The sequence below is a fragment of the Paramisgurnus dabryanus genome, chromosome 2 (genome assembly GCF_030506205.2).
Source record: "Paramisgurnus dabryanus chromosome 2, PD_genome_1.1, whole genome shotgun sequence".
Taxonomy (NCBI): Eukaryota; Metazoa; Chordata; class Actinopteri; order Cypriniformes; family Cobitidae; genus Paramisgurnus; species Paramisgurnus dabryanus.
In genome coordinates, this window is record NC_133338.1 from 43153213 (window position 1) to 43175583 (window position 22371).

Here is a 22371-nt window from a genome sequence, read left to right on the forward strand (position 1 = left end):
TTAATGAACTTCGCATCGAGCGCCCTCAGAAAAGAAGTCACCGGTCGCAACTGCCATTTCCATAAGACACATATGAAAAAACACACACATCCACTCACTGTTCATGGTATATTTTAATTTCTGCAGAGACAAAAATGACAAGCAATTTATTTACAGAAATACCTGTACAAAAGCAAAAAGTATGTAAAATAGATCATAAATAGAGGTGGGCTTGCGCTCAGTACATTTGCCATGTTCAGCTAAGCTGCGTGCATAGTGACTCCTAATAAAACAATGATTAAACTCAATCCTCAAGTCTACATCAACATCCAAGTCAAAGGACAAATAGAGTATGATTGAAAATTACGATTTCTTTTTTCATTATCTGTGAAGTGGCCTATGACCTAAGCGCTACAACTTAAGTCTTATATCTTCTAGATTGAAAGCTGCAGGAACACACACCTCAGAGTGTATACAAATAGGAAAAATACAGTTTAACCAAAGCGAGACGTCACTTTTGTCTAGGAAGTAAGATGCTGTTTCCAAAAGAATCGATCCGACGTTGATTCTCTAATTTATTCACTTTACGTATATCATATGATATTAACCTCCACTCCTCTGAGGTGTGTGTCCTATTTACAAACCTTTGGTGCTTTCATTACTGTATCTTCTACCTCCTTATACTAGGAAAAACTGCGTCTGCTTTATTTCTAACGGATACATATTGTGTTATCCTTAACTGATATCCACCAATCCGTTGCGTTCAACACTAAAATTATTCTCGCAGCTTGGAAATGTGACCATGCACACTTTGAAATGGATGGATATACCAGGGTATCACCTATGACATGTACAGTTGTTACTCATCGATATACTTGACAAAGTTTGACCGAGCTTACTTAAAGAAGCCACAAGATTAAAAGCTTTTGTTATTTGAAAGTCTATCATAGTAAAATTGCCAGGACTGTAGTTTCAGCATAAAGTACTCTTTCTCCACTTTTAGAAAGCATTTCAATACAATTGGTTTCATACTGGTTAAAACCAACGAGTCATACCAATAAAGGTATAAAAAGGCACAGTTGCATATTTTGCATTCACTCTATAGTTTTGTTTTGATTTTTTTTTGTCTGTTTTTTACAGAAGCACTACATATACAAAGTGGCACTGGGACGAAAGGGAAAGCTATGATGGATGAGTTCTGAAGAGGGAGGGGGCTTTCATTATGAGCGAGGGTATATTTGAAAACAGACATTAAACAGAGATCTAAGGTAAGTGAGAATCCTATCGAGTTTAGAAACAGAAACAGAACTGATGGATAAAGTACAGCCGCTATAAAAATATATATAAATAAATCAGATAAATAAGTAACAAATGATATGACGCTAAATCAGTGAATCACTAATGTGTACGTTTCATCCTCATCAAATCAATATACACAGTCATATTACAATGTCAAGTGTTTGTAACAAATGCAAGCAATGGACTTCCATGTTCACAGGGTATGATAGTTGACTTTTTTTTAAACTTTTTTCTTCATAGTAAGTGTAGATTCCCTTTAAACGTGCAATAAAAAGTACATATCTATGTATACAGTTTGTAAGCATCATAGCACTTCTTTTTAAACACGAGTAGTACATACAGACTACAGAATCGGAACCTGCGACAAAGGCGGTCCATTCAAACCGAAGGAATCATTAACATACAAAAAATATCAATTGCATCTGAATAATTTACCACCGGTTTTAAAAGCATGATGCCTCCTATGTGTGTACTCCGTGTTATTAGGGATAGGCCCATGATACATGTATATATGTGTGCATCGTGAACATACTCCACAAACTCCCTTCCCGGTCCTTCGCATCGCGCTGAAATGTTTTGAAGGTAATTAAAGCAACGCATAACCTAAACAGGAGCTCCCAGCCTTTCATATCGCATGTTGTTCCTAATACTTTGGTTACACAGCGGCGACACGCGTTGCATTGTGATCGCTCCTGTAGTCGCTGAATTTCTTTGTGATTGTACAAGAAGTCCGTTTACAAATAACACAAGGGACATGTGTTTAATCCTTGCTTATTTTTTGAAATGTGTGAGATCGAGTGAATGAGTTTATTGCTCTATTTAACATTCATACTCGGAGAATGTTACCCAGGGCCAGCCCAAGCTCCTCAGCAGGGCAGTATTATTAGACCAATTCACCCCAGCAGCATATCCAATAGTGTTCCTGTGGCTTTATGGGATCATGTGTATATACAATGTGTGGATCTATTTGCAAGGGCCATTTTGAGATCAACTAATGAACTTAGCATAGTTTCACACATTTAGAGAGAAAGGTGAACAGAACAACCACAATTACACATATCCATGGCATTCAGGCAAATAAACAACAATCTCGGACGTAAAAATCCTTTCTCTATTTCCAGAGGTATACTGAGAAAAGACGGATGAGAGCGAGATGAAAACGGATCGCTTATGGTTTCAATGCATGTGTCCAGAGTACCTTTACAGTATATATATGTACAATACTTTATCGACATGAGAAAAGCGTGCATTTTTGAATTAGTGTATGCTTGTGTCCTTAGCGTGTATGTGAAGTTAGGCACACAGGTAAACTTGCTTCCTGCGCTGTAAGTTACAGCGCGATCGCCGTTCACTTGCGCCATTTGGACTTCGAGTATCTATAAACCCTTGGAAAAGGCTAAAGTCAAAGATTGCGTCATGTACGACGCAGCGGCCCGATGCCTGACCCCAAACGCTCCAACTTTACGCCAACAAAATGATTTTCGTCCTTCGTTGGCATGTGTCCTTTTTTTATTCTTGGGTAATGTGATCGGTTTGTCCAGAGTGGATAGTTCAGTACTTGGACTGATTGCATATCGACATAATACGTCCACATAAAAACACCCCCCCTCCCAAGAAAACTGATTTGAAGACAGAACCAGTGGTTTCAGTCCATATCAACGGTAAAAAAAGACGAAAACGTATATCCATTTGAAGTGGGAGAAACACTCTAGGGGACAAGATGATGCATGCATGTTTATAAAGAGGTCTACAGAAACCAGGCAGCACTTTGGGGAAGTCTACGGGGCCCGAAACGCCAGCAGCAAAGTCTCTCCACCTCCGCCACTTCCCCTCTCTCTTCGTCTCATCCGTCTCACACACATTTACAACATGTAATCCCACGGTTTTGATTTACTTTAAGATCTATTTAATCCATGTTGCTTTTGCATCAGGGTTTGGTTTGCTAACAGCATCTCTGACCATGCTGAGTCACTGTCGTTGTCCCCTGTTAGTCGCCGTGTGTCATTTACAGGTAAACCTCTCGCCTGGTGAGAGTTCCGCATTGTGTCGGCTTATATTCACCTGCGGGCGCCAGCGGAATCTCCTCCATGGGGCGAGACGTTTCCTCGCTGGCCGAAAATCCGGCCGAACTAAAAGTGTCGTAGGATGAGGAAGAGGAGGCCATCTTCTTGTTAAGGAGATTGCGGTTACGGTCGCCCAGCAGGTGCGAGGGGTCACCGTTGGCGACGGCCAGCGTCTCCTGGCTACCGGGCTGGTCGGCGACGCCGCCTCCGGGGGAGGTCATGAAGGTGGAGAGTTTGGGAGGGGTGGCCTTGGGTCTGCGTTCGGGTGAGGTGCGCACGGGCATCCAGCAGGCGTCCGAGTGGCCGTATTCGTCACACTCCCGGGTGCATTTACCCGTCATAGCTACGTCAGGCAGGGGCCGAGAGTCTGGAGACACAGAGAACAGGTCGATTATTAATTATGTGCTCATTTTTAATTAGCTGGAAAACTAAATTATTAACACATAAAAATTAATTGTGATATGTGCCTCATGAAATTGGCATTGGCAAATCATGTTTTTTTTTATATATATTTACAGTGGGCTTGTGTGGCAAGCACACTAAGAATATTTTTATCAATGTAACTTCATGTTTAACACATACCACATTGCACAAAATGGACACATACACAACACTTAAAGCTAAAACATAATAAAAAAAAATAATGTGAGCTTTAAAAACAACACCATGCTTTGAAAACGTGGGGCAATTTTACTGTCCTGTGATTTCTGACTCCTAAACTAATGGTCTGAATCCATCTCTTACGGCTGGTGTATTTATGTGCGATCTTTGTGTACGAGTGCAAATGTGTGTTACTGTAAGCTTACTACAATGTCTTTCATTAATGTTTTACTGTAGGAAAGTAAGAAAAGTGTCCTATTCTGGTCATGAGCACACACACCTACAGTATACTAATGTACTGTAGGTAAACAACAACAAAATACCCCAGGAATGGCTGTGAGGTTGACCATAAAACCCCTTACTCCTTATCTTTGACACATATATGTAAACAAAAAGCTTTTTTACAAGCTGTTACTGTCACACGTCTGACTGATGGCTTCCAGGCTGGGTAAAGAAATCATTTGAGAGTCACACAACCACAAGTATCCTTAACATCTCATATCTCTTATGTACAGAATATTTTTAAAAAGTATTTACGCTTCTCAGATGTGCAAAAAGATTGCACAAAACTCCTAAATATAAGAGTACAAAAGGGTGTGAAATGCACGGTGCATTCCGAAATCATACGCACGCTACAGTAAGATGGTAAGATTTCTAAGCTATGATGCCAAGGAACAAAAGCTGCAGTGTTAGAAATGGTCGGTTAATGACCAAATGTGAAGTATGGCACAAGCAAGAGAGGGTGAGTGCAAATCTAACAGAAAGCATGCTGCTTTTGGTTGAAGAGCAAAATGTGTTATAACCATAGCTTACTTTTAATGTTCTTTTTCTCCTGTAAAGAAAGAATAAAGTAGAATCACTGTTTGGTTTCTTCACAGTGGAATGAAACGCAAGATTAATCAGTTTAGAGAAATGTATCATACAAAACAGGATGATCTTAAAATTAAACAATGAAACCACATGGCGTGATTGCAAAAAAATGTACGGCGTTCCCCGTAAAACTGAGATGTTCACATTTATAGATCTAGACAGAAAAGACCTCAGAAAACAACACATATATCTGTATATGAAGAGCTACAAACATGACTATTTATTACTACAGTTTCTATTTAAATGCAATTTTGTGTTCTCATTGCTCAGCTTTTATAACTGTTTCTCCTCCTAAACAGCAATGTTATTAAATGGGGAACAAATGGAGACATTTGCTAAAGTGTTTCTTCTGAGCCCCAGTAATCGAACTAAAGTCTCCTGACTTATTTTCTGTTCAGAACTCAACAATGTCTCAAATATTTTTATATGAATTTAGTTATTTCTCTTTTTTTTAATTTAGCTGTTGGAAAGCTTGATTCTAATTGGCCAGTCACAACATTTGCAGGTTTGTTAGTCCCAGATAACAACTGCTCAAAGCTAAAAACAAACAGTAACCTGGAAGCTGCAAATTATTTTGACAGGTACAGTTTTATATTACGGCAAAAAATTATATAATTTATTTTAATAACGTATATGGGATTATGTTTACAAATTATTAAACCAAATACTGTGTTCGTGACAAATGAACTTCTTTTCTTATTGTAAAACTGAAAGTAAACAGGAAAGTAAAAGGTCTGGATTCTATAAAAATGAATAAATATTTAAAGGGACACTCCACTTTCTTGAAAATATGCTCATTTTCCAGCTCCCCTAGAGAGAAAAATTAGATTTTTACCGTTTTGGAATCCATTCAGCTGTTCTCCAGGTCTGGCGCTAGCAATTTTAGCATAGCTTAGCACAATGCATTAAATCTGATTAGACCATTAGCATCGCGCTAAAAAATAACCAAAGAGTTTCAATTTTTTCTTATGTAAAACTTGACTCTTCTGTACAGAAGTTACATCGTGTACTAAGACCGACGGGAAATTAAAACCTGCGATTTTCTAGGCATATATGGCTAGGAACTATACTCTCAAACTGGTGTGATAATCAAGGATGTTGCTGATGTAAAATGGCTGCAGCAGGCGTAGTGATATTAGGCACTGCCCGAAAATAGTCCCCTTGGTTACTTTCAATGGCAGGGGACTATTTTCAGGCAGTGCGTAATATATAATTAGCGCAATGCTAATGGTCTAATCAGATTCAATGGATTGTGCTAAGCTATGCTAAAAGTGCTAGCGCCAGACCCGGAGATCAGGTGAATGGATTTCAAAACGGTAAGAATCAAATGTTTAACTCTGGGGGAGCTGGAAAATGAGCATATTTTCAAAAAAAGTGCAATGTCCCTTTAATATTCCTTAACTTACACTACACACTATCAATTATTTATTTTAGTGCTAAACTTTTACCGTATGCCAAGTCATTTACAACTCTCTTGGTTAAGAAATTTAGGGTGAAACCGTTAAGACAAGCTTCTGCATCATCCCGGTACTTTTCGAATGTAATGATATTGTTTACAAGAATTAATTATGTTTGAACTTTTATTTATATTGATATTTTTTTCTGTAGACAAATTGTACTATGATATTTTTTTTACTGGTTTAAAATAAAATAAATAAATAAAGACAAAGCTTATACTTAAATGATACAACTGTGAACTTTATCATGACCTGCAAGCTATGGCAGACCCAACTTTAAGAGCTATATAATTTCCATCTGGGCATCGCTGATCACATAACACTCATAAATTTAAACTTACAATGCCTGTCGCTTTAAGCCCGGCATATTAGTTGCCACAAACCAGCGTGACATTCCCTTCCTACCATTTATTGGACTCAACCAAACCACACACAAAAAAATCCTACAAAGCTTCTGTTAGCTACAGTACATCTGTGCTTTGTTGGTGCGTTGTGGGCAAGTAAGAGTTAGTTGGCTCTAACTGAGACACTGCGATGCTGACCACATAGACGGTTCAATGCTGCTTCCTGTGCTCTTTTACAAGCCGGCAAGGCTGGATCGCGGCCCGGTGTCTAGGGAGAGGTGTGGAAGTACGTTTGCCACACAATGCTCCGTCACGCACCAATAAGCACTCAGTCAAGCAATGGTACCTCAATAGCACTAATAACAAAGATGAGTGTGCAGGCTCAGATCTGCAGGAAGTCGATATGCCAGAGCAATGTTAATGCTTCAAACAGGGATTACAAAATGGCTGGATAAATCTTTTATGTCAGTTAATGTGCACACAGAAGAATTAGGAACTGTAACAGGTTATACACATGCACAACTGTCATGAACTTGAAAAAATAGAAAACAGGAAAAATATCTTATCTTTTGTCTGAGCTTTTAATACAGTACTCTTAGCACCCATCTCTCTTTCTTGCTCTCTCTCAGATTCAAATATCTGGTAAAAAAATGGTCGTTGTATTGCCAAGCAAATTTTACATTACAAGCAAATACTAAAATCCCATTAGGAAAGTCAAGTCACTAGGCGTCCATGTTTGTAACGCTTTCGGGCAGTTATTTTAGTCATACAAAACTATAGAACGTAATAAAAGAATGTTAATCAGATACTAGTTGGAAATATTATTTTACCAAGTAAGGTATAATTTAGACACCCATGTGTTATTGCAGAAATCACAGACAAAGGCATATTTCATGATAACAGCCGGCTGCCTGTACATTACCCCGCTTATTACACGGCTATATACTTTAAGGATTAGACCATTTTCTTAAAAAAGAAATCCCAAAAATTTACTCACCACCATGTCATCGATGATACATTGATGTATTTTTTTGGTCAGATAAGAAGAAATTATGCGTTTTGAGGAAAACATTTCAGGATTTTTGTCATTTGTAATGGACCTCAAGACTTAACAGTTTTAATACAGTTTAAAATTGCAGTTTCGAATGACTCTAAACGATCCCAAACGATGCATAAGGTTCTTATCTAGCGAAACAATTGTAATTTTTGGCAAGAAAAAAAATGCACTTTTAAACCACAACTTCTCTTCTTCCTCAGGCTGTGTGACGCGCAAGCGAGACCTCACGTAATTGCGTAATGACGTCGAAAGGTCACGTGTTACATATATCAAATGCACATTTGCGGACCATTTTAAACAATAAACTGACACAAAGACATTAATTAGTGTCATTCCACATACAACAACGTCGGAACGGTCCTCTTTCTCCACACTTGTAAACACTGGGGCGTAGTTTTGCATACATTATCCGTGACCTCTTGATGGATGACATATTACGTGAGGTCGCGCTTGCGCGTCACAAGACCGGAGGAAGACGAGAAGTTGTGGACGAGAAGTGTGCATATTTTTTATTTTTCTTGCAAAAAATGACAATCGTTTCGCTAGATAAGACCATTATGCCTTGTTTGGGATTGTGGGAGCCTTTAAAAACTGCAATTTTAAGCTGCATTAAGTGTTGGGGTCCATTAAAGTCCATTAATATGAGAAAAATCATATTTTCTCAAAAAACATAATTTCTTTATGACTGTACAAAGAAAGACATCAACATTTTGGATGACATGGTGGTGGGTAAATTATCTGGATTTTTTTGTAAATGGACTAATCCTTTAATAAGTAGTAAGGAACATTTAGTATTGATTTGTAATATGTTATTAGGTAATTTTTAACAAATGTAGACCTTTTGTAAGAAACCCTGTTTTTAAGATGAGACAATAAATTCAAACACAACTATTTGGTTGAATTATTTGTAAATATAATGTCATATACTGTATGTTATTAAAATACATAATTATATTTCATTTTTGTGTAATATTAAACTGTACTTGTCCAAATGATTTTCAGCATCTAGGTTATCATGTGTTATTAGTTTTGCACAGTTATTTGGGAATAACAAACCTGCAAATGTCGCGACTGGCCAATCAGAATCAAGCATTCCATCGAGCCGTGTAATAATAAAAAGTAAACAACTACATTTAAGCAGATTAACAGAACATTGTGGGGTTTTTTTGGCTGTTTGTTAAACTATTGAAAAATGTAGATTTAATTCTAGTGTCCAACACTGATTTAGCCGAGTTCGTGTCAATCAGTTTCCAGACCTCTACTGTACAATGTCTGTACAGTTTCCCCTGACTGGATCCTGCATCGCTAGGCCCCTCAAGGCCATAAGACGGCCTTTCATCTATCGCTTTCTTTGCTGTCTTCAGCATCTGTTTCCTCCAGTGAGAGGCAACAAAAGAAACATCGCGCGTGAGAGCGCGGTTGTTCATTAGTGCTCCTCACAAACCGCTCCCATACAGCCTGTTGCTCCAGGCTATTCTTCTTATTGAGTATTCCAGTACTAAACTCTAGGACAAACCACTATTATTACACGCTGATACTTCACAAGAATGGTCATTGAAGACCTGAAATATAAAATTGGCTATGGTTCAGCCTGAGCATGCTGAAATTGCCTTTGAAGAAAAAGGCACGGACATTAAATCATTTTGTCTGCGATCTGATTTGATTTCTTCACACGCTCAAGTGAAACTTATAAGGGCTGGATATTAAGAATGAGAATTTTCCATTCTGTAACATCATTCTCACTCAGCTGAAACAATCTATAAACTCTGTCATATTGGAGTTTATTCGCATATTTTTTAAGAATGGTTATGCCCAGTAATCTGATTGCAGATGAAACAGAACATTGTCTGATTTTAGACTACAGCTAATGTAATGTAACGGCATGTAATTGCGATTTGCACAATCTCTGTCTCTCCTCCAGCTCATTATAGAGGTAAGACGGAGACCATTAAAGATGTCACTCAGAGACACGCTCTAAAGCAGAAATAATTCAAAGCATTTAGACGGGGCAGTCACAGGTCAAATGCGCATCGAGATTAATTCAATCACTGGTAGAATGGCATTACGTGTTTCATTTAAATGAACATCTTACAGGAGTGAATAAGTGAAATCTTTTGAATAGTCACGTGGGGCTAAAAAACACTCTATTTTTGTACTATTTCAAAACAACCTTGTATGTGGCTGAAATCCCGAAAGAGTATTTCTCCCTTTCAAAGTCTCCTTAAAACCCCCTGCCTTTAAATCTCACCCCGAGCCACTTTTAAATCTCAGTTTTGAGCCTCAAAAGCAAGGGGCAAACAAAAGGGACCGTACTCGGGACCCTGGCCCAAGGCAGGGTGATGGAAACCGGGTTGCGGAGAGGCCGGATATGCAGCGGCTCTGTGGCACGTTAACTGTCATTCCACATAGAGGGCTTTTCTGCCGACGGGGGCTCAAAGTATAATGCTTGCCATTTTCCACAGCCAGTTCTTTTGAATAACTCAAAAGAAACATCCACTCTTCTCTGACGGAGGGATTGAAAATGAAAGATCGAGGGGGGGTGCGGAAGATAGGGCTCTCAAAGCTATTCTGCGAGTTAATTACGTGTGGACAAAAGTGGATTTCCTAGCGCAGTTGGAGCTTTGCTGTTGTGAGGCTGGTGGCTGGGTTCTGGAAAGCTGTAAGTGGGCCAGCAGAGGCTCAGCTAATTGACAGGGATATGAGGATTTTGTAATCTATGTGTTTGGGTCTGTGTGTATTTTGTCCTGCTGTTTAAGGCTTAATGCCTTGCTTTTTTAGTGTGTGTGCGAATGCACTTGTGCGTCAAAGCATTAGTCGCTATATTTTTAGCGCTCAGTGTCTGCATGTGTCCGTTTTTTTCATCGCTTTTAAGTTAAGCCTTGTTCCTCAGAGGGCAGCTGAACTACAGCCTGGTATTTTGGTCTGTTTTCTGGATGGGAGGGCCTGCCAAAACATAACTGCCAGTGAGCGCTGCTGACCCCACTGTCCAGCACTCTGTGTGTGTCTGGAAAACAAAGAACAGCAGAGAGGATGGAGGAGTCTGGAAAATCAGTGAACACTCCGGGAGATTATCCTATGTGTGGCGCTAACTGCATGAACACACCAGCAACATCCTAAAGAGATGCAACATGCTTCAAGCGTCAAATAGTTTTACTGTCCTGCACAAAGCAACAAAATCAAGGCTAATAAGCACACTCTTAAAAATAAAGGTGCTTCATGATGCCAAAGAAGAACCATTTCTGGCTGAACGGGTTTTTCACAAAAGGTTATTTGTAGTAGAAAAATGTTTTTCAGATTTAAAAAAAATGGTCTTTTTTAAGATATAAAATAAATCTTTGATGTCTCCAAAGTACGTATGTGAAGTTTAAGCTCAAAATACCATATACATAATTTATTGTGGCATTTATTATGCAGATTAAGGGGCGGTATTATCCCCTTCTGACATCACAAGGGGAGCCATATTTCAATTACCTATTTTTCACGTGCTTGCAGAGAATGGTTTACTAAAACTAAGTTACTGGGTTGATCTTTTTTACATTTTCTAGGTTTATAGAAGCACTGGGGACCCAATTATAGCATTTAAACACGGAAAAAGTCTGATTTTCATAATATGTCCCCTTTAAAGAACCTTTGACTAAATGGTTTTGAGGAACCAAAAATGGTTCTTCTATGGCATCGCTGTGAAGAACTTTTAAACACTTTCATTTTTAAGAGTGTAATAGTTCATATATCGATATAAATAGAAGATTTTTAGACAAATCAAACTTCACTATGCAGTCCTTTCAGAATTTTTTTTTATTTGTGATTGTTGCGGGCAAAAATCCTTGATCTTGCCGCACATTTTCCTAAAAAATCCGATGGAATATGCGGGATATTTATGCAATTTTATGCACTGAAATTGCGGGACCTTGCCAAAATTGCAGGAGCTTGCAAAACTGCGTGAACTTGCAAAAATATTCGTTCACGTTGCGTAATTATGTCACCTCCTAACATTCCCATGACAACAGGGGACATGGCTGCACATGTGTAAAGTAAATGCAACTTTTTTCAACTTTCTGCTAAGATATATATGACTTTTTGCTACAAATTAGGGATTATGAAATCATGCAAGCCCTGCATATTTTGCGACTATGGCTAGAGCTACCTGCCACAACACGACAAAACACCTTGCTAATCTTCAAAGTCACGCACAATTAACATGTAAAGAAATCACTTTATCCCCGAAGACAAGCACACACTCCAAGATTTCTTTGCAACAATGAAAATGCCTCTGACTCTCTTTTTAAAACCGATCGTGCGCATCCAAATTTGCCTATTTGACACCACACTATTTCTCTTAGTGACATCTTAAACACATTATCGTGACCTGCCCACAAACACTTCATGTGATTCATATTTTCTTAGAAGGCACAAGACATGGTTGTTCTTCTCACCGCTGAAAACTACTAATTTGGCCCACCCTTGTCCAAAGGCCATCCACATATGTGACTCAGTCTGTGAAAGTTCAGCTTAAGGCTTTTTACAGTTTTTTCATGAAATCATCCTACATAATGTAAAAAAAAAACATTTTGTGAAAATATAGCATTTACATCTAAATGATTTACCTGGACTGAAGACAAACCAAAAAAAACCTCTCCTTTTATTTGAAGTTAGAGCTCTCTCCATTCGATTCAATAATGCTGGACTGTCCTTGCTGACTTATTCGAGTTGCTGATCTAATGTTCCCTCTATGTTTCTCTATTTCTTTGCACAGCATGAACACTCAGAATCAAGCCCTTACATTTATCAGCGAGCATCACCTTTTCACACGCACAATCGTGCTACATATACAAACACACAAATTCACACCTTAATACACACCAACCACAGAGCTAATAGAGCACCATATTGTGACCTAGCAAAATGCTTGCAGAAGGAAAAAACGGAATAATTTTGTTACACTAAGTAACTTTTTAACGCTTTCCCAGGGAAATTCCCAGCAAAGTGACAACATAATGCCCTCTAATAGCATTAGAAGAGGTACCGCAGCAGTCAGCTGACAAGTGCTTTGGCTGAGATAATGTGATGGCTGTGAATGAGCCGGTAGAGTTTCAGGGGGGCTGAGGCGATGTTGACCTGGTTTGCTTCAGTAACTTCAGTGTTGGACTGCATCAGTAAGTCAGGACAACAGAGTTTACAGTAACACAACAGCAGAAGAACCATGTCCAACGTGACACAAAGGGATGCGGATGAGTGATGTGTGTATTTATTTTCCTCTCTTCCTTTTCTCTATTCTAAATCAGACCTGACCCACATCTTCAAGTTTACCTACCAATTACAATGCTGCACTCCTAAGAAAGGAAATAACAAGAAAGCCATTAAAAAAAAGGATTATATTTTTTTGTTGAAAAAATACATGCAAAGGTCTTCTCTAATGTTTCAAAGAGGATCTTGGTCAGGTTTCATCAGGTTTGGTCAGATTTGTCATGATACCAAAGTTTCAATCAATTTTACACCATAATAATAGCATACAATTTAATACAATTTTATATTTTGATATTTTTTGATACTTTTGTACCTAAAATGTACATACTGCACATATCTATACCTAAATGGTACATATTAAGACCTTTTAAAGGGGACATTTCACAAGATTTTTTTAAGATGTCAAATAAATCTTTGGTGTCCCCAGAGTACGTATGTGAAGTTCTAGCTTAAAATACCATGAATACAATTTATAATAGCATGTTAAAATTGCCACTTTGTATGTGTGAGCAAAAATGTGCCATTTTCGGGTGCCATTAAAAAAAAAAAAATGCAAATCAGCTAATCTCTGCACTAAATGGTAATGCTGTGGTTGGATAGTGGAGATTAAGGGGCGGTATTATCCCCTTCTGACATCACAAGGGGAGCCAAATTTCAAATTTCACATGCTTGCAGAGAATGGTTTACCAAAACTAAGTTACTGTTTTTTTTCATATTTTCTAAGTTGAAAGAAGCACTGGGGACCGGCCGGTGAGTTATTTTTTTTGAGGGTGCTCGATGCGAAGTTTGTCACAACATGTATGTAGCCCGTCATGTGTGTGGTACGTAATTTCAAATATGTTTTCGGTGCGTCGAGTGAACATATGTACATCATGTGTCTTGTCAAATTAAGTGCCTGCTGCAGACGCGTCGAAAGGGTTTATTATAAAAGAGACGCTCGAGTTTGCCAGATACTCGCATAATCTCATGCGTAATCAGAGTTTACTTTTAAGGGAGTGTCTTGGATGTATTTTGTGAATGGACATCTCTTTTATCATAAATGGTTTTGACGCGTGTGCAGCAGGCACTTATTTTGACAAAACACATGATGCACATGGTTCAGATGACGCAACAAACACATATAGTGAAAACGCAAGCAACACACATGAAACTCCGAACACTTATTTTGAATTTGCGCCCCTTAGATGAGCAGTCACAAGCCGCCACTGATGTCCCCTATAATGGTACCCTTCCAGTGACAAAAAGGTACAACAAACTATATTTCATCTTCTCTTTACACGTGAGCCAAAGTTGCAACCTCTAAGCAATTAACTCTTTCACCGCCATTGACGAGATATCTCGTCAATTAAGAGAAAATGCTTTCCGCAATACTGCTATATCCACCATTTTCCACCCTTCTGCAACTTTTTAAACCCGGAAGTATTGCCCTATGGCAAGCGGCTGCATGTCCATGTCTGTTTTAAAGATCGCTCTGAATGGGATCTCTATAAAAAGTCCGTCACAAAAATGGAATTATCTCTGCTTTTTGCTCAAAATGTGGTGTTTTTGCAGAAACCTACCCATATTCAAAAGCTGATTACAAAAGAACCACTGAAGGTAGGATGAAACGTTTTTTTTTGTTTGAAAGCAGAGGGTCTGTTCTTTCATTTGGTATATTGTATGTTTATATATTTAAAGAAGAACATTTGCTGGTAACTTTTTTTAAAAACGCTGGCGGTGAAAGAGTTAAGGTTTCCTGTGGGCTTTTTAATCCATTCTATACATCGCAATGCACAATCACACTGAGAACTAATATACACAAGTGTTGAAAAACCACTGAAAAGCCACTGAGCAGGTATAGGTGGCCCTTGTGGAACTGAAAAGCACTTGGGGAAATAATTAGTCTACGGTTAGAGCTCTCCAGCTATGATTAATTGAGTAGAGATTAACTAGCATAATTTCATTCGGCCAACTATCTCACTGCCAATTACCCAATGCAACTTCCTCTCTCGGCATCTCCACCGTCCTCTCCCTCTCATCAGAAGACGTCACGAGTCTCGGAAATGTGCCGCTGACCCTCATTTTCCTCACTTCCCATCTATCTGTCATAAAAAGTCTGCTCATATGCATACACAATCACAGAACTCACACATCTCGCTCTCTAAATTAGGAAACCGGATGACATTTTCACAGTACAGAAAAACACAATTATGCATTGTAGCTGAAAAGAAATGATTGCAACCTTTAAAAAGAAGAAAAGCTAAAACTTAGGTAATGCCTTTCCCCTCACATTTGTCAGAAACATTTTAGTGGTCAAATGCATTGCAGGCTCTGACACATCTATTACACAATTTCCATAACAAAGAGTATGAGTGATAGGGTGAGAAGCATTCAGGAGGTAGACAGATGGTAAAAATTGTAACATATATATTAGAAAATGGTAGGGCTTGAGCTACTATTGACTGTGTGTTGAAAAAGAGACAGATATATAGAGAGTCAAAGGCAGACGGGGATTAAAATCTCACGTGTGTGTATGTGTTTGTGACTGTGTGTGTGACTGTGTGTTTTCCCCTTACTGTTGGTCTTTAGACTTCGTCTCATTGGCTCAGAACTGGATGCCTTATCGCACACTTCCAGACGCACACACACAATAGCCTATTTTACACCATTAAATGCGTATTTGTCAAAATACAATTTCAATTAAATCCCACAAACCTACTGGTTTGTGCTTTGCTCCACTTACCACTGAGGGAATGGAACAGAAAGTCTCTCTCTCTCTCTCTCTCTTTCTCTCTCATATTATATATATATATACAGTATATGCATATAGAGAGAAAGAGGCAATGAAAAATAAAACCAAAAAAATTCCAATCTTTGGATGGCAAACAACCGCTTCACTTTGATTAGACACGGACACTGCCTTAGCTTGTACCTGATGACTTGTAAGTGAGGGAAAATTGTTTTCCACCCTGAACAAATTCCAATGAGAAACAGAGCTGTATCTTCACTTCATAACATGCACACGACTTAAAGTATGCAGAATGTGTGGTTTGTATTACACATCTCAACAACAACACACACCTTACCATCCCTGAGGACACAGACTCATATCCACTCTGTTAGACGACCTAACTGGCCACACACTGCACCACTTTGCCCGAGCTGTGGACCGGGCATATACTGCACATGAAAAAGCACCAGATTGAGTCACCACGTTTAATTCCCAGCATGCCAAGGGGCGTAAGAGGCTAATTAAGTAAACCGGTGGTAGAGAGGGTCTATCTGGCTGCTCCACATCTTAGACACTAGAGGGTTTCGGCCCTTCAGGTCTGCTCAAATTGAGGTAAAATTTGCTAAATGAGTAGGGTTGATATTACCGCGGGGTTAAGCCGTAGGGTCCTGACGAGACATCCTCTCAGCTCTCAGTCTTGCACCTCATCAAGAGCAGACTGAACTTTTTGAGAAAGTTCTCAGCCTAGCTTTGTAAAAGATTTCATTAAAAATAAGTGAAGACACATGCTGCTGTGTGTGTTAAAATACTTAGGAGGTTTTTATATGCGATTATATGAAAAGACAAAATGGGGAACATGCTTATATGGGACCTAACGATATGAGGAACAACACGTTCTTTTTGGTTGGTAGCAAGCGTGAGAACAGATAATTGCTAAAACATTACAGCTCATTTTATGTTCTCTTTTTAGCACCCAAAAACCTGAAACTCCTCCGCATCATTCCTGTTTGAAGAGTCCTTTGTGCAAAATAAAGACACTCTTTAATTTGACGGTGCCGAAGAGGTGGCACATTAAGCTCGTTTACTAACTTAGCATCAAAGTAATAACAAAATGGCTTAATGCAGTACGAGTGGTTTCGCTCGGATTAAAGCATTCGATTCATTTACGTGGTCCCATGATGTTGAACAGTGACATTCAGCAGGTACAAAGAGCTGTTTTTATCATACGGGCACTCATTCTGTCATATTAAAAACACGTGAGCTCTGTTTCAAATGTGCAATTGGTGTAATAACCACGAGTCCCAAATTGATTAAAATCAGATAAGCTGGATAGATAAGTAAAAGCAAATCCTCAATAAAAACCAAAATTCCAACCGACCGAAATGCCGTTATAAAGGAGAATACTACTAGAGAGTCGTTTATCTATCCCTTCTCAATGCTTCTGACCCTCATATATGGGGGATATCCCTTTGTGACTGACTATAGGATGTTTGGAGACACGCTGAGGTATCAGAAAGGACTGTAAGTGTGACGATGTGTCTCAGTGTCACAGGTGGCTTGAGCTAAATCATGGCTGGTGTCACAGTGCATTGTCACTGCTGGACTCTCCCGAGCAGGAACTAAAAGATCAATAGCTGTACCTGATGACTTGTAAGTGAGGGAATGACACGACATACATACAGTCAGGCCACCTGCCGCGTGTGTGCGTGTTTGTGTAGAGCTACAGATGGCTTAAGGCTGTGTGTAATGGCATGTACAGAATGCTTACAATACAAAGCAATGCTAATGGCCAAATACTTGTTTGAACATCATCAGCATGTACACTGTAAAAATATGTTGATGCACTTGAGTATAAAGTTTAAACAACTTGAATTATTAACTTTTTTGGCTAGTTAGAAATTGCTATAAACCAATTCAACTTTCCGTATTTTCCAGACTACAAGTCGCTCCGGAGTATAAGTCGCATTAGTCAAAAATGTGTTTTGAAGATTAAAAACATATATAAGTCGCATTGGACTATACGGCGCGTTTACTTGGAGAATGATTTCACAAAGTCAAAGCCAAAGAACAAACATTTAATCTGGAAAGGCAAGTTATTCAACTAAACAATAGCACAGAACAGCAGGCTGAATAAGTGTCTGTACATGTTAAAATATAGGCTTAAAGAACACAATAAGCCAAATCAAGTTCAAAAAAGTCATTCCGCATCACTGAATCCATTGAATTACATAAATACAGGAGCAGCGTAGAGCGGACTCTCGCGGTTGTAGACGGTAATGGTTTCTATTGGTTCATATGAAATCATTTTGACGTATAAGTCGCACCTGAATATAAGTTTCAGGACCAGACAAACTATGAAAAAAATTTAATTTATAGTCACAGAAAATACGGTTGTTTTTTTCACTACCAACTCCTCACTAGTAAAAAAAATTGAAACAACTTTTTAATTCAAGTTGTTAAAAAAATTGCAACAAAAAGTGCAACAAGGAATTTTTTAACCATATAAAAAGTGTCAAGCACATTTACATAAGCACATTAAAAAATGCACTTGCATGATTATTGTAAATAAAAGTTTGTCAAATGCGGTGGAAGAAATAAATTTAGATAATCTGAGTCACATCATCTGCAGAAAATTAGTTTTAAAGTGATCATTCTGTTATCATTTTCTAACTCTCATGATATTTTAATCTTCTGTTACTGTAGAAACAGATATTAAAGATAAACTAAATCAAGCTGCCATGCTTGTCTGTCAAGAATTTTAGGGATTTAACAGGATGGATTTAAACCCATGCCGTCTGAAAAAGTAGTCAAAAATGCTCTCTATCTGTGGGGCAGTACCCTGTCAAAGAATACACATTTGTATCTAAAGAGATCATATTAGTAACTCAGAGGTACATTTTGGTACCAAATGTAAACATATCTGTACCTTAATTGGGACTTTTGTTTATTGGGTACTACCCCAGTAACATCTAGGGACCATTTTTTGACCATTTTCTCTGACAATGCACAAGCACTATACAGTACATGCAGTAAGTACACTCTAATGTTGCGTTTACACCAGCCGCGGTAAAACGGCAAAAACACGATATTCGCACGTAGTTGGACGCTTGAACATTTGAGTTTCATGGGAGGGGCTTCTGCAACTCCGCAGAGACTCCGCCACTCCGCTGGCTTCCTGTAATCACGTCACTACTACAGCAAGGTCCTGATTGGTTAACGCGGCGCGGAAATCCACCGAAGTTCAGATTTTTCAATTCGCACGTTTCCAGCGGCAACGCTCAATTCGTATGGAACAATAATAATCCGCGTGTAATCGCGTCTTTGCATTGACTTAACATGGAAATCACCCGCGCTTGCCGCCTCTACCCCGGCTGGTGTAAACGCAGCATTAAGTGCTATATAGCACCGATGAAGCACCTATGAAGAACCACTTAAAATGGTTCCTCTATGATTACGAGCCAAGAACCACTTTTAGTGCTATTTAGCACCATGTGTTTTTAGAGTGTAGGATATAAGAGTACCTCACATAAATGTGTAGACAGAACCAAACATTTCTAAAAAAAAAAATATTTCTTGTTTATGTCTTATCCCCACTTAAGCATGAATTGAGCAACATGCCCTACCAAAAAAAAGGTGCATGAAGTTCTTGCCCATCTTTTTATATCTGGAAGCCTTGTGCACAAAGGTTGGGCAGCTTTTTGGATGTCAGTTTGGCTAACAGTTTAAATCTCTGTGTGTATTATTAAAGAGTCCTCTAGTCTTTTCACACTCAAGCTCATCAGAAAAATGAGCATACTTTATTAAATGCACTCGCACAGGGGGTTTATACTTGCGTGTCTGTAGCGATCAAAGCACCTTGCCACATCGCTTTCTCACATTTGACTTTGATTCCTCCTGGCAAAGTGATTCAATTAAATCACACAAACACAGAAAGAGAATGAGAGAGAGAGAGAGGGAGCGGGAGAAGGAGAGGGAGAAGGAGAGGGAGAGACGCAATAAAGGCTGCTTTATTGATGTGGGGGTTCTAGCTTTTTAAACCCAATAGTCTCTTCCCATTTGAAGCTTAAATTCTCTAAACATATCTGAAATGACAGTACTGTACAGCTATACGCCTGCACGTTTGCTACAAAGAGTGAGGCTATTTAACATGCTCGAAGGTTTATGTCCTGCCTTCCTACCTACCCTCGCTCTAAACCTCTCTCTCTCTCCCTTTTTCAAGCAATTGATTTTTGCCCATTCCCACCAAGCGCTGCAACACTGATTCTCAAGCAGTCGGGTTGTGGGAAATATTTATCCTTATTGATCCGGGGGGCTGATGAGTCTGTTATGAACGCTGCAGTTCAAACAGTTTGGGTCCCACAAACACGTCTAAATATCAATCAGCTACGGGTGAACTGAGAACCAATACTCGTATTTGTTTGTGAATGCCAAGAAGGCTGAACCTGCAAGAAAGAAATCCCATTCGACTCTCTCAGCGTGAGGATTTCTGAATCATGACAGAATGGCACTGACTCGGACAAACATGTACCGTAGGAAGTGTGTTTCCTTATATACTCCTGTCTGCAGCATGACATTAAGAAATGGAAGAAGCAGAGAGAGAGAGAACATAAGCTGGGAAGTGACAACATCCTCATTGCATAGATGAGGGGCTGGAGGGGCCGCTACTGGGAGCATTGCAAGAGGTGGTGGAGGGAAAGCTGATAATTCTGTCTGCTATCATGTCATTAAAAATTCAACACCTACAGGATATTTTCTGCATCAAACTTTCATGCCATCAGGTTGTCTCGACAGCACCGGATTCACACACCGTAACCATGATAAAACTGATGAGAAAAAGCTCATCTTCCAGTGTGCTGCCTCTGATAAAGGCACACATCACAGAGAGACCGGTTACAGTAGACACCAGCTAGCTCACAGACCACACATGAAGGTTTAAGGAGGAGACTCATCTCTCACTTTTCTTTAACATGCCTCAACCACAATACCTCAACCACCTTTAGAAAATTGAAGAATTGCCTGTTGCAGAAATGCAATGTTTTTTTTCTACTGACTATTAGCCGTGATACTGTTCTGTGCGAATGAGAAAGTCAACAAAGTCGCTTCGCAATAAAACTATTCGCAAGTTTTCATGCATGCAATTGTATTAGGCAAGGTCATATGGAAATCCGTCTCGATCCCGGCCTGCACCCTGCGTCACTTGTCATGCCAGCATAATAAACAACATCAGCAAGCACTTGATGAATTCTGCAGGGCAGAGCGTTCAAAAGGCTAAGCCAGTGAAAAGTGACTTTACTTTAGTACGAATGCATGTGTGGGAAAGTTCAGCACGTCCGCAGTTAAGCTAACCTCCCTCGTACATCTATTTACAGCTTATTACATAGGCAAATGTCAAGTATTCATTGCACCGATGAAGTGCTGGTTATAACGAAATATTCTTTAGGTGTGCGCAGATACCACAGAAGTCAGACAGAAAACTGACCATCGGAAACAAAGGGAGTTACTGGCCCATTAACAACACTCTTTTAGATCACCATAAACGTACGGCACATTAATCCGAATGAGATGTTGTTTTTATTTTTATTATGAGCTTAACAATTTGGCTGTTCATCAATAATAGTACTGGAATTTAGAGTTGGACAGGATATAAAATAAAAATGAAATAGTATCCATGAAATGGTTTTAAAGCTATCGGCAGGCAGTCATTATAAAAAGCAACAGATTTGAACATTGCTGACGCACCACCTAAAATCTAATAAGCGGTACATTTCCCTCCATATTCTGCGTGCAGGGAGTGAGCTCCATAGAGGGGATGCTAAAGTGTGAGGCAATTTAATAAGACTTACTCTTCGCTGTAATATTGCACGATCAACACGGTCCACAGGGGAAGAAAGTATACACACAGAGAGATTGAGGCCGTGATACACTGAGAAAACGGAAAAACCTAAAATCTTAATGCCAAATCCGAGTCGTATCAAAATTCATGCAGTGTGCTGAAATTGCTGATGTATAAAAATCAACAGCAGACATAATGTCTTGAAACTGAACTAATGGGGTATTACAAAAACCTTTTACAGTACCATAGCAACCACTTTCTGTCACAATACCATAGTAACTAGCATTAACAACCACAGTTATCAAAGTCATAGAGAAACGATTAATAAAAACTTATTATAATGAACATTCAATAGAGATATTTTACTTAATGAATAAGATCTGTATAGTCAGAAACAATGGTCCCAAGCTGTCACTGGGGCAATACCCTTTAAAAAAGGTCCTAATATGTACCATTTATGTACAGATATATACATTTGGTACCAATATATACCTCTGAGGTACTAATATGAACTCTTTAGGTGCAAAGGTATACTTTTTAAAGGGGTATCGCTCCGCTGACAACTTTGTACCATTTTTTGACAATGTAGTGTATATAGTGTTGGTTAAAGGGCTTTGCTTGACACAATGTGAAGCACAGCACGAGTGCCTTGTTGCTTTAAAAAAGCAGTTCCAGAATACAATAAGGGAACACATTTTCATTAAACCATTATTCCATTAAGCAAATTTATTAAGTGCTACCCTTTCAATACAAGATATAGACCCTGACATAGCAGAGCGTTGCTATGCAACAAAATTGATGAACAGGTGCATTTGGCAGACGCTTTATTCCAAAGTGACTTATGGTGCTTTTTAGCATATACATTTTTTTTAAGCATGTGTTCTCCTTGAGATCGAACCCACAAACTAGTTGTTG

General features: G+C 38.9%; 1 protein-coding gene across 6 annotated transcripts in view; it reads right to left on the reverse strand.

The window, feature by feature from the left end:
* Positions 1 to 94: 94 nt before the first annotated feature.
* Positions 95 to 22371, reverse strand: part of pcdh7b (protocadherin 7b) — a 136738-nt gene continuing 114461 nt past the window's right edge. For 2 of the 6 annotated variants that reach the window (XM_065289051.1, XM_065289050.1), the window contains exons 3-4: positions 4755 to 4773; positions 3570 to 3708 (exon numbers count right to left, since the gene is read on the reverse strand). In XM_065289051.1, coding sequence (XP_065145123.1) covers positions 4757 to 4773 — 17 coding nt within the window. In that variant the 3' untranslated portion in view covers positions 3570 to 3708; positions 4755 to 4756. Of the gene's footprint in view, positions 3709 to 4754; positions 4774 to 22371 lie in introns of all 6 variants that reach the window. The other 4 variants (XM_065289047.1, XM_065289046.1, XM_065289048.1 and 1 more) reach the window with 3 other exon arrangements.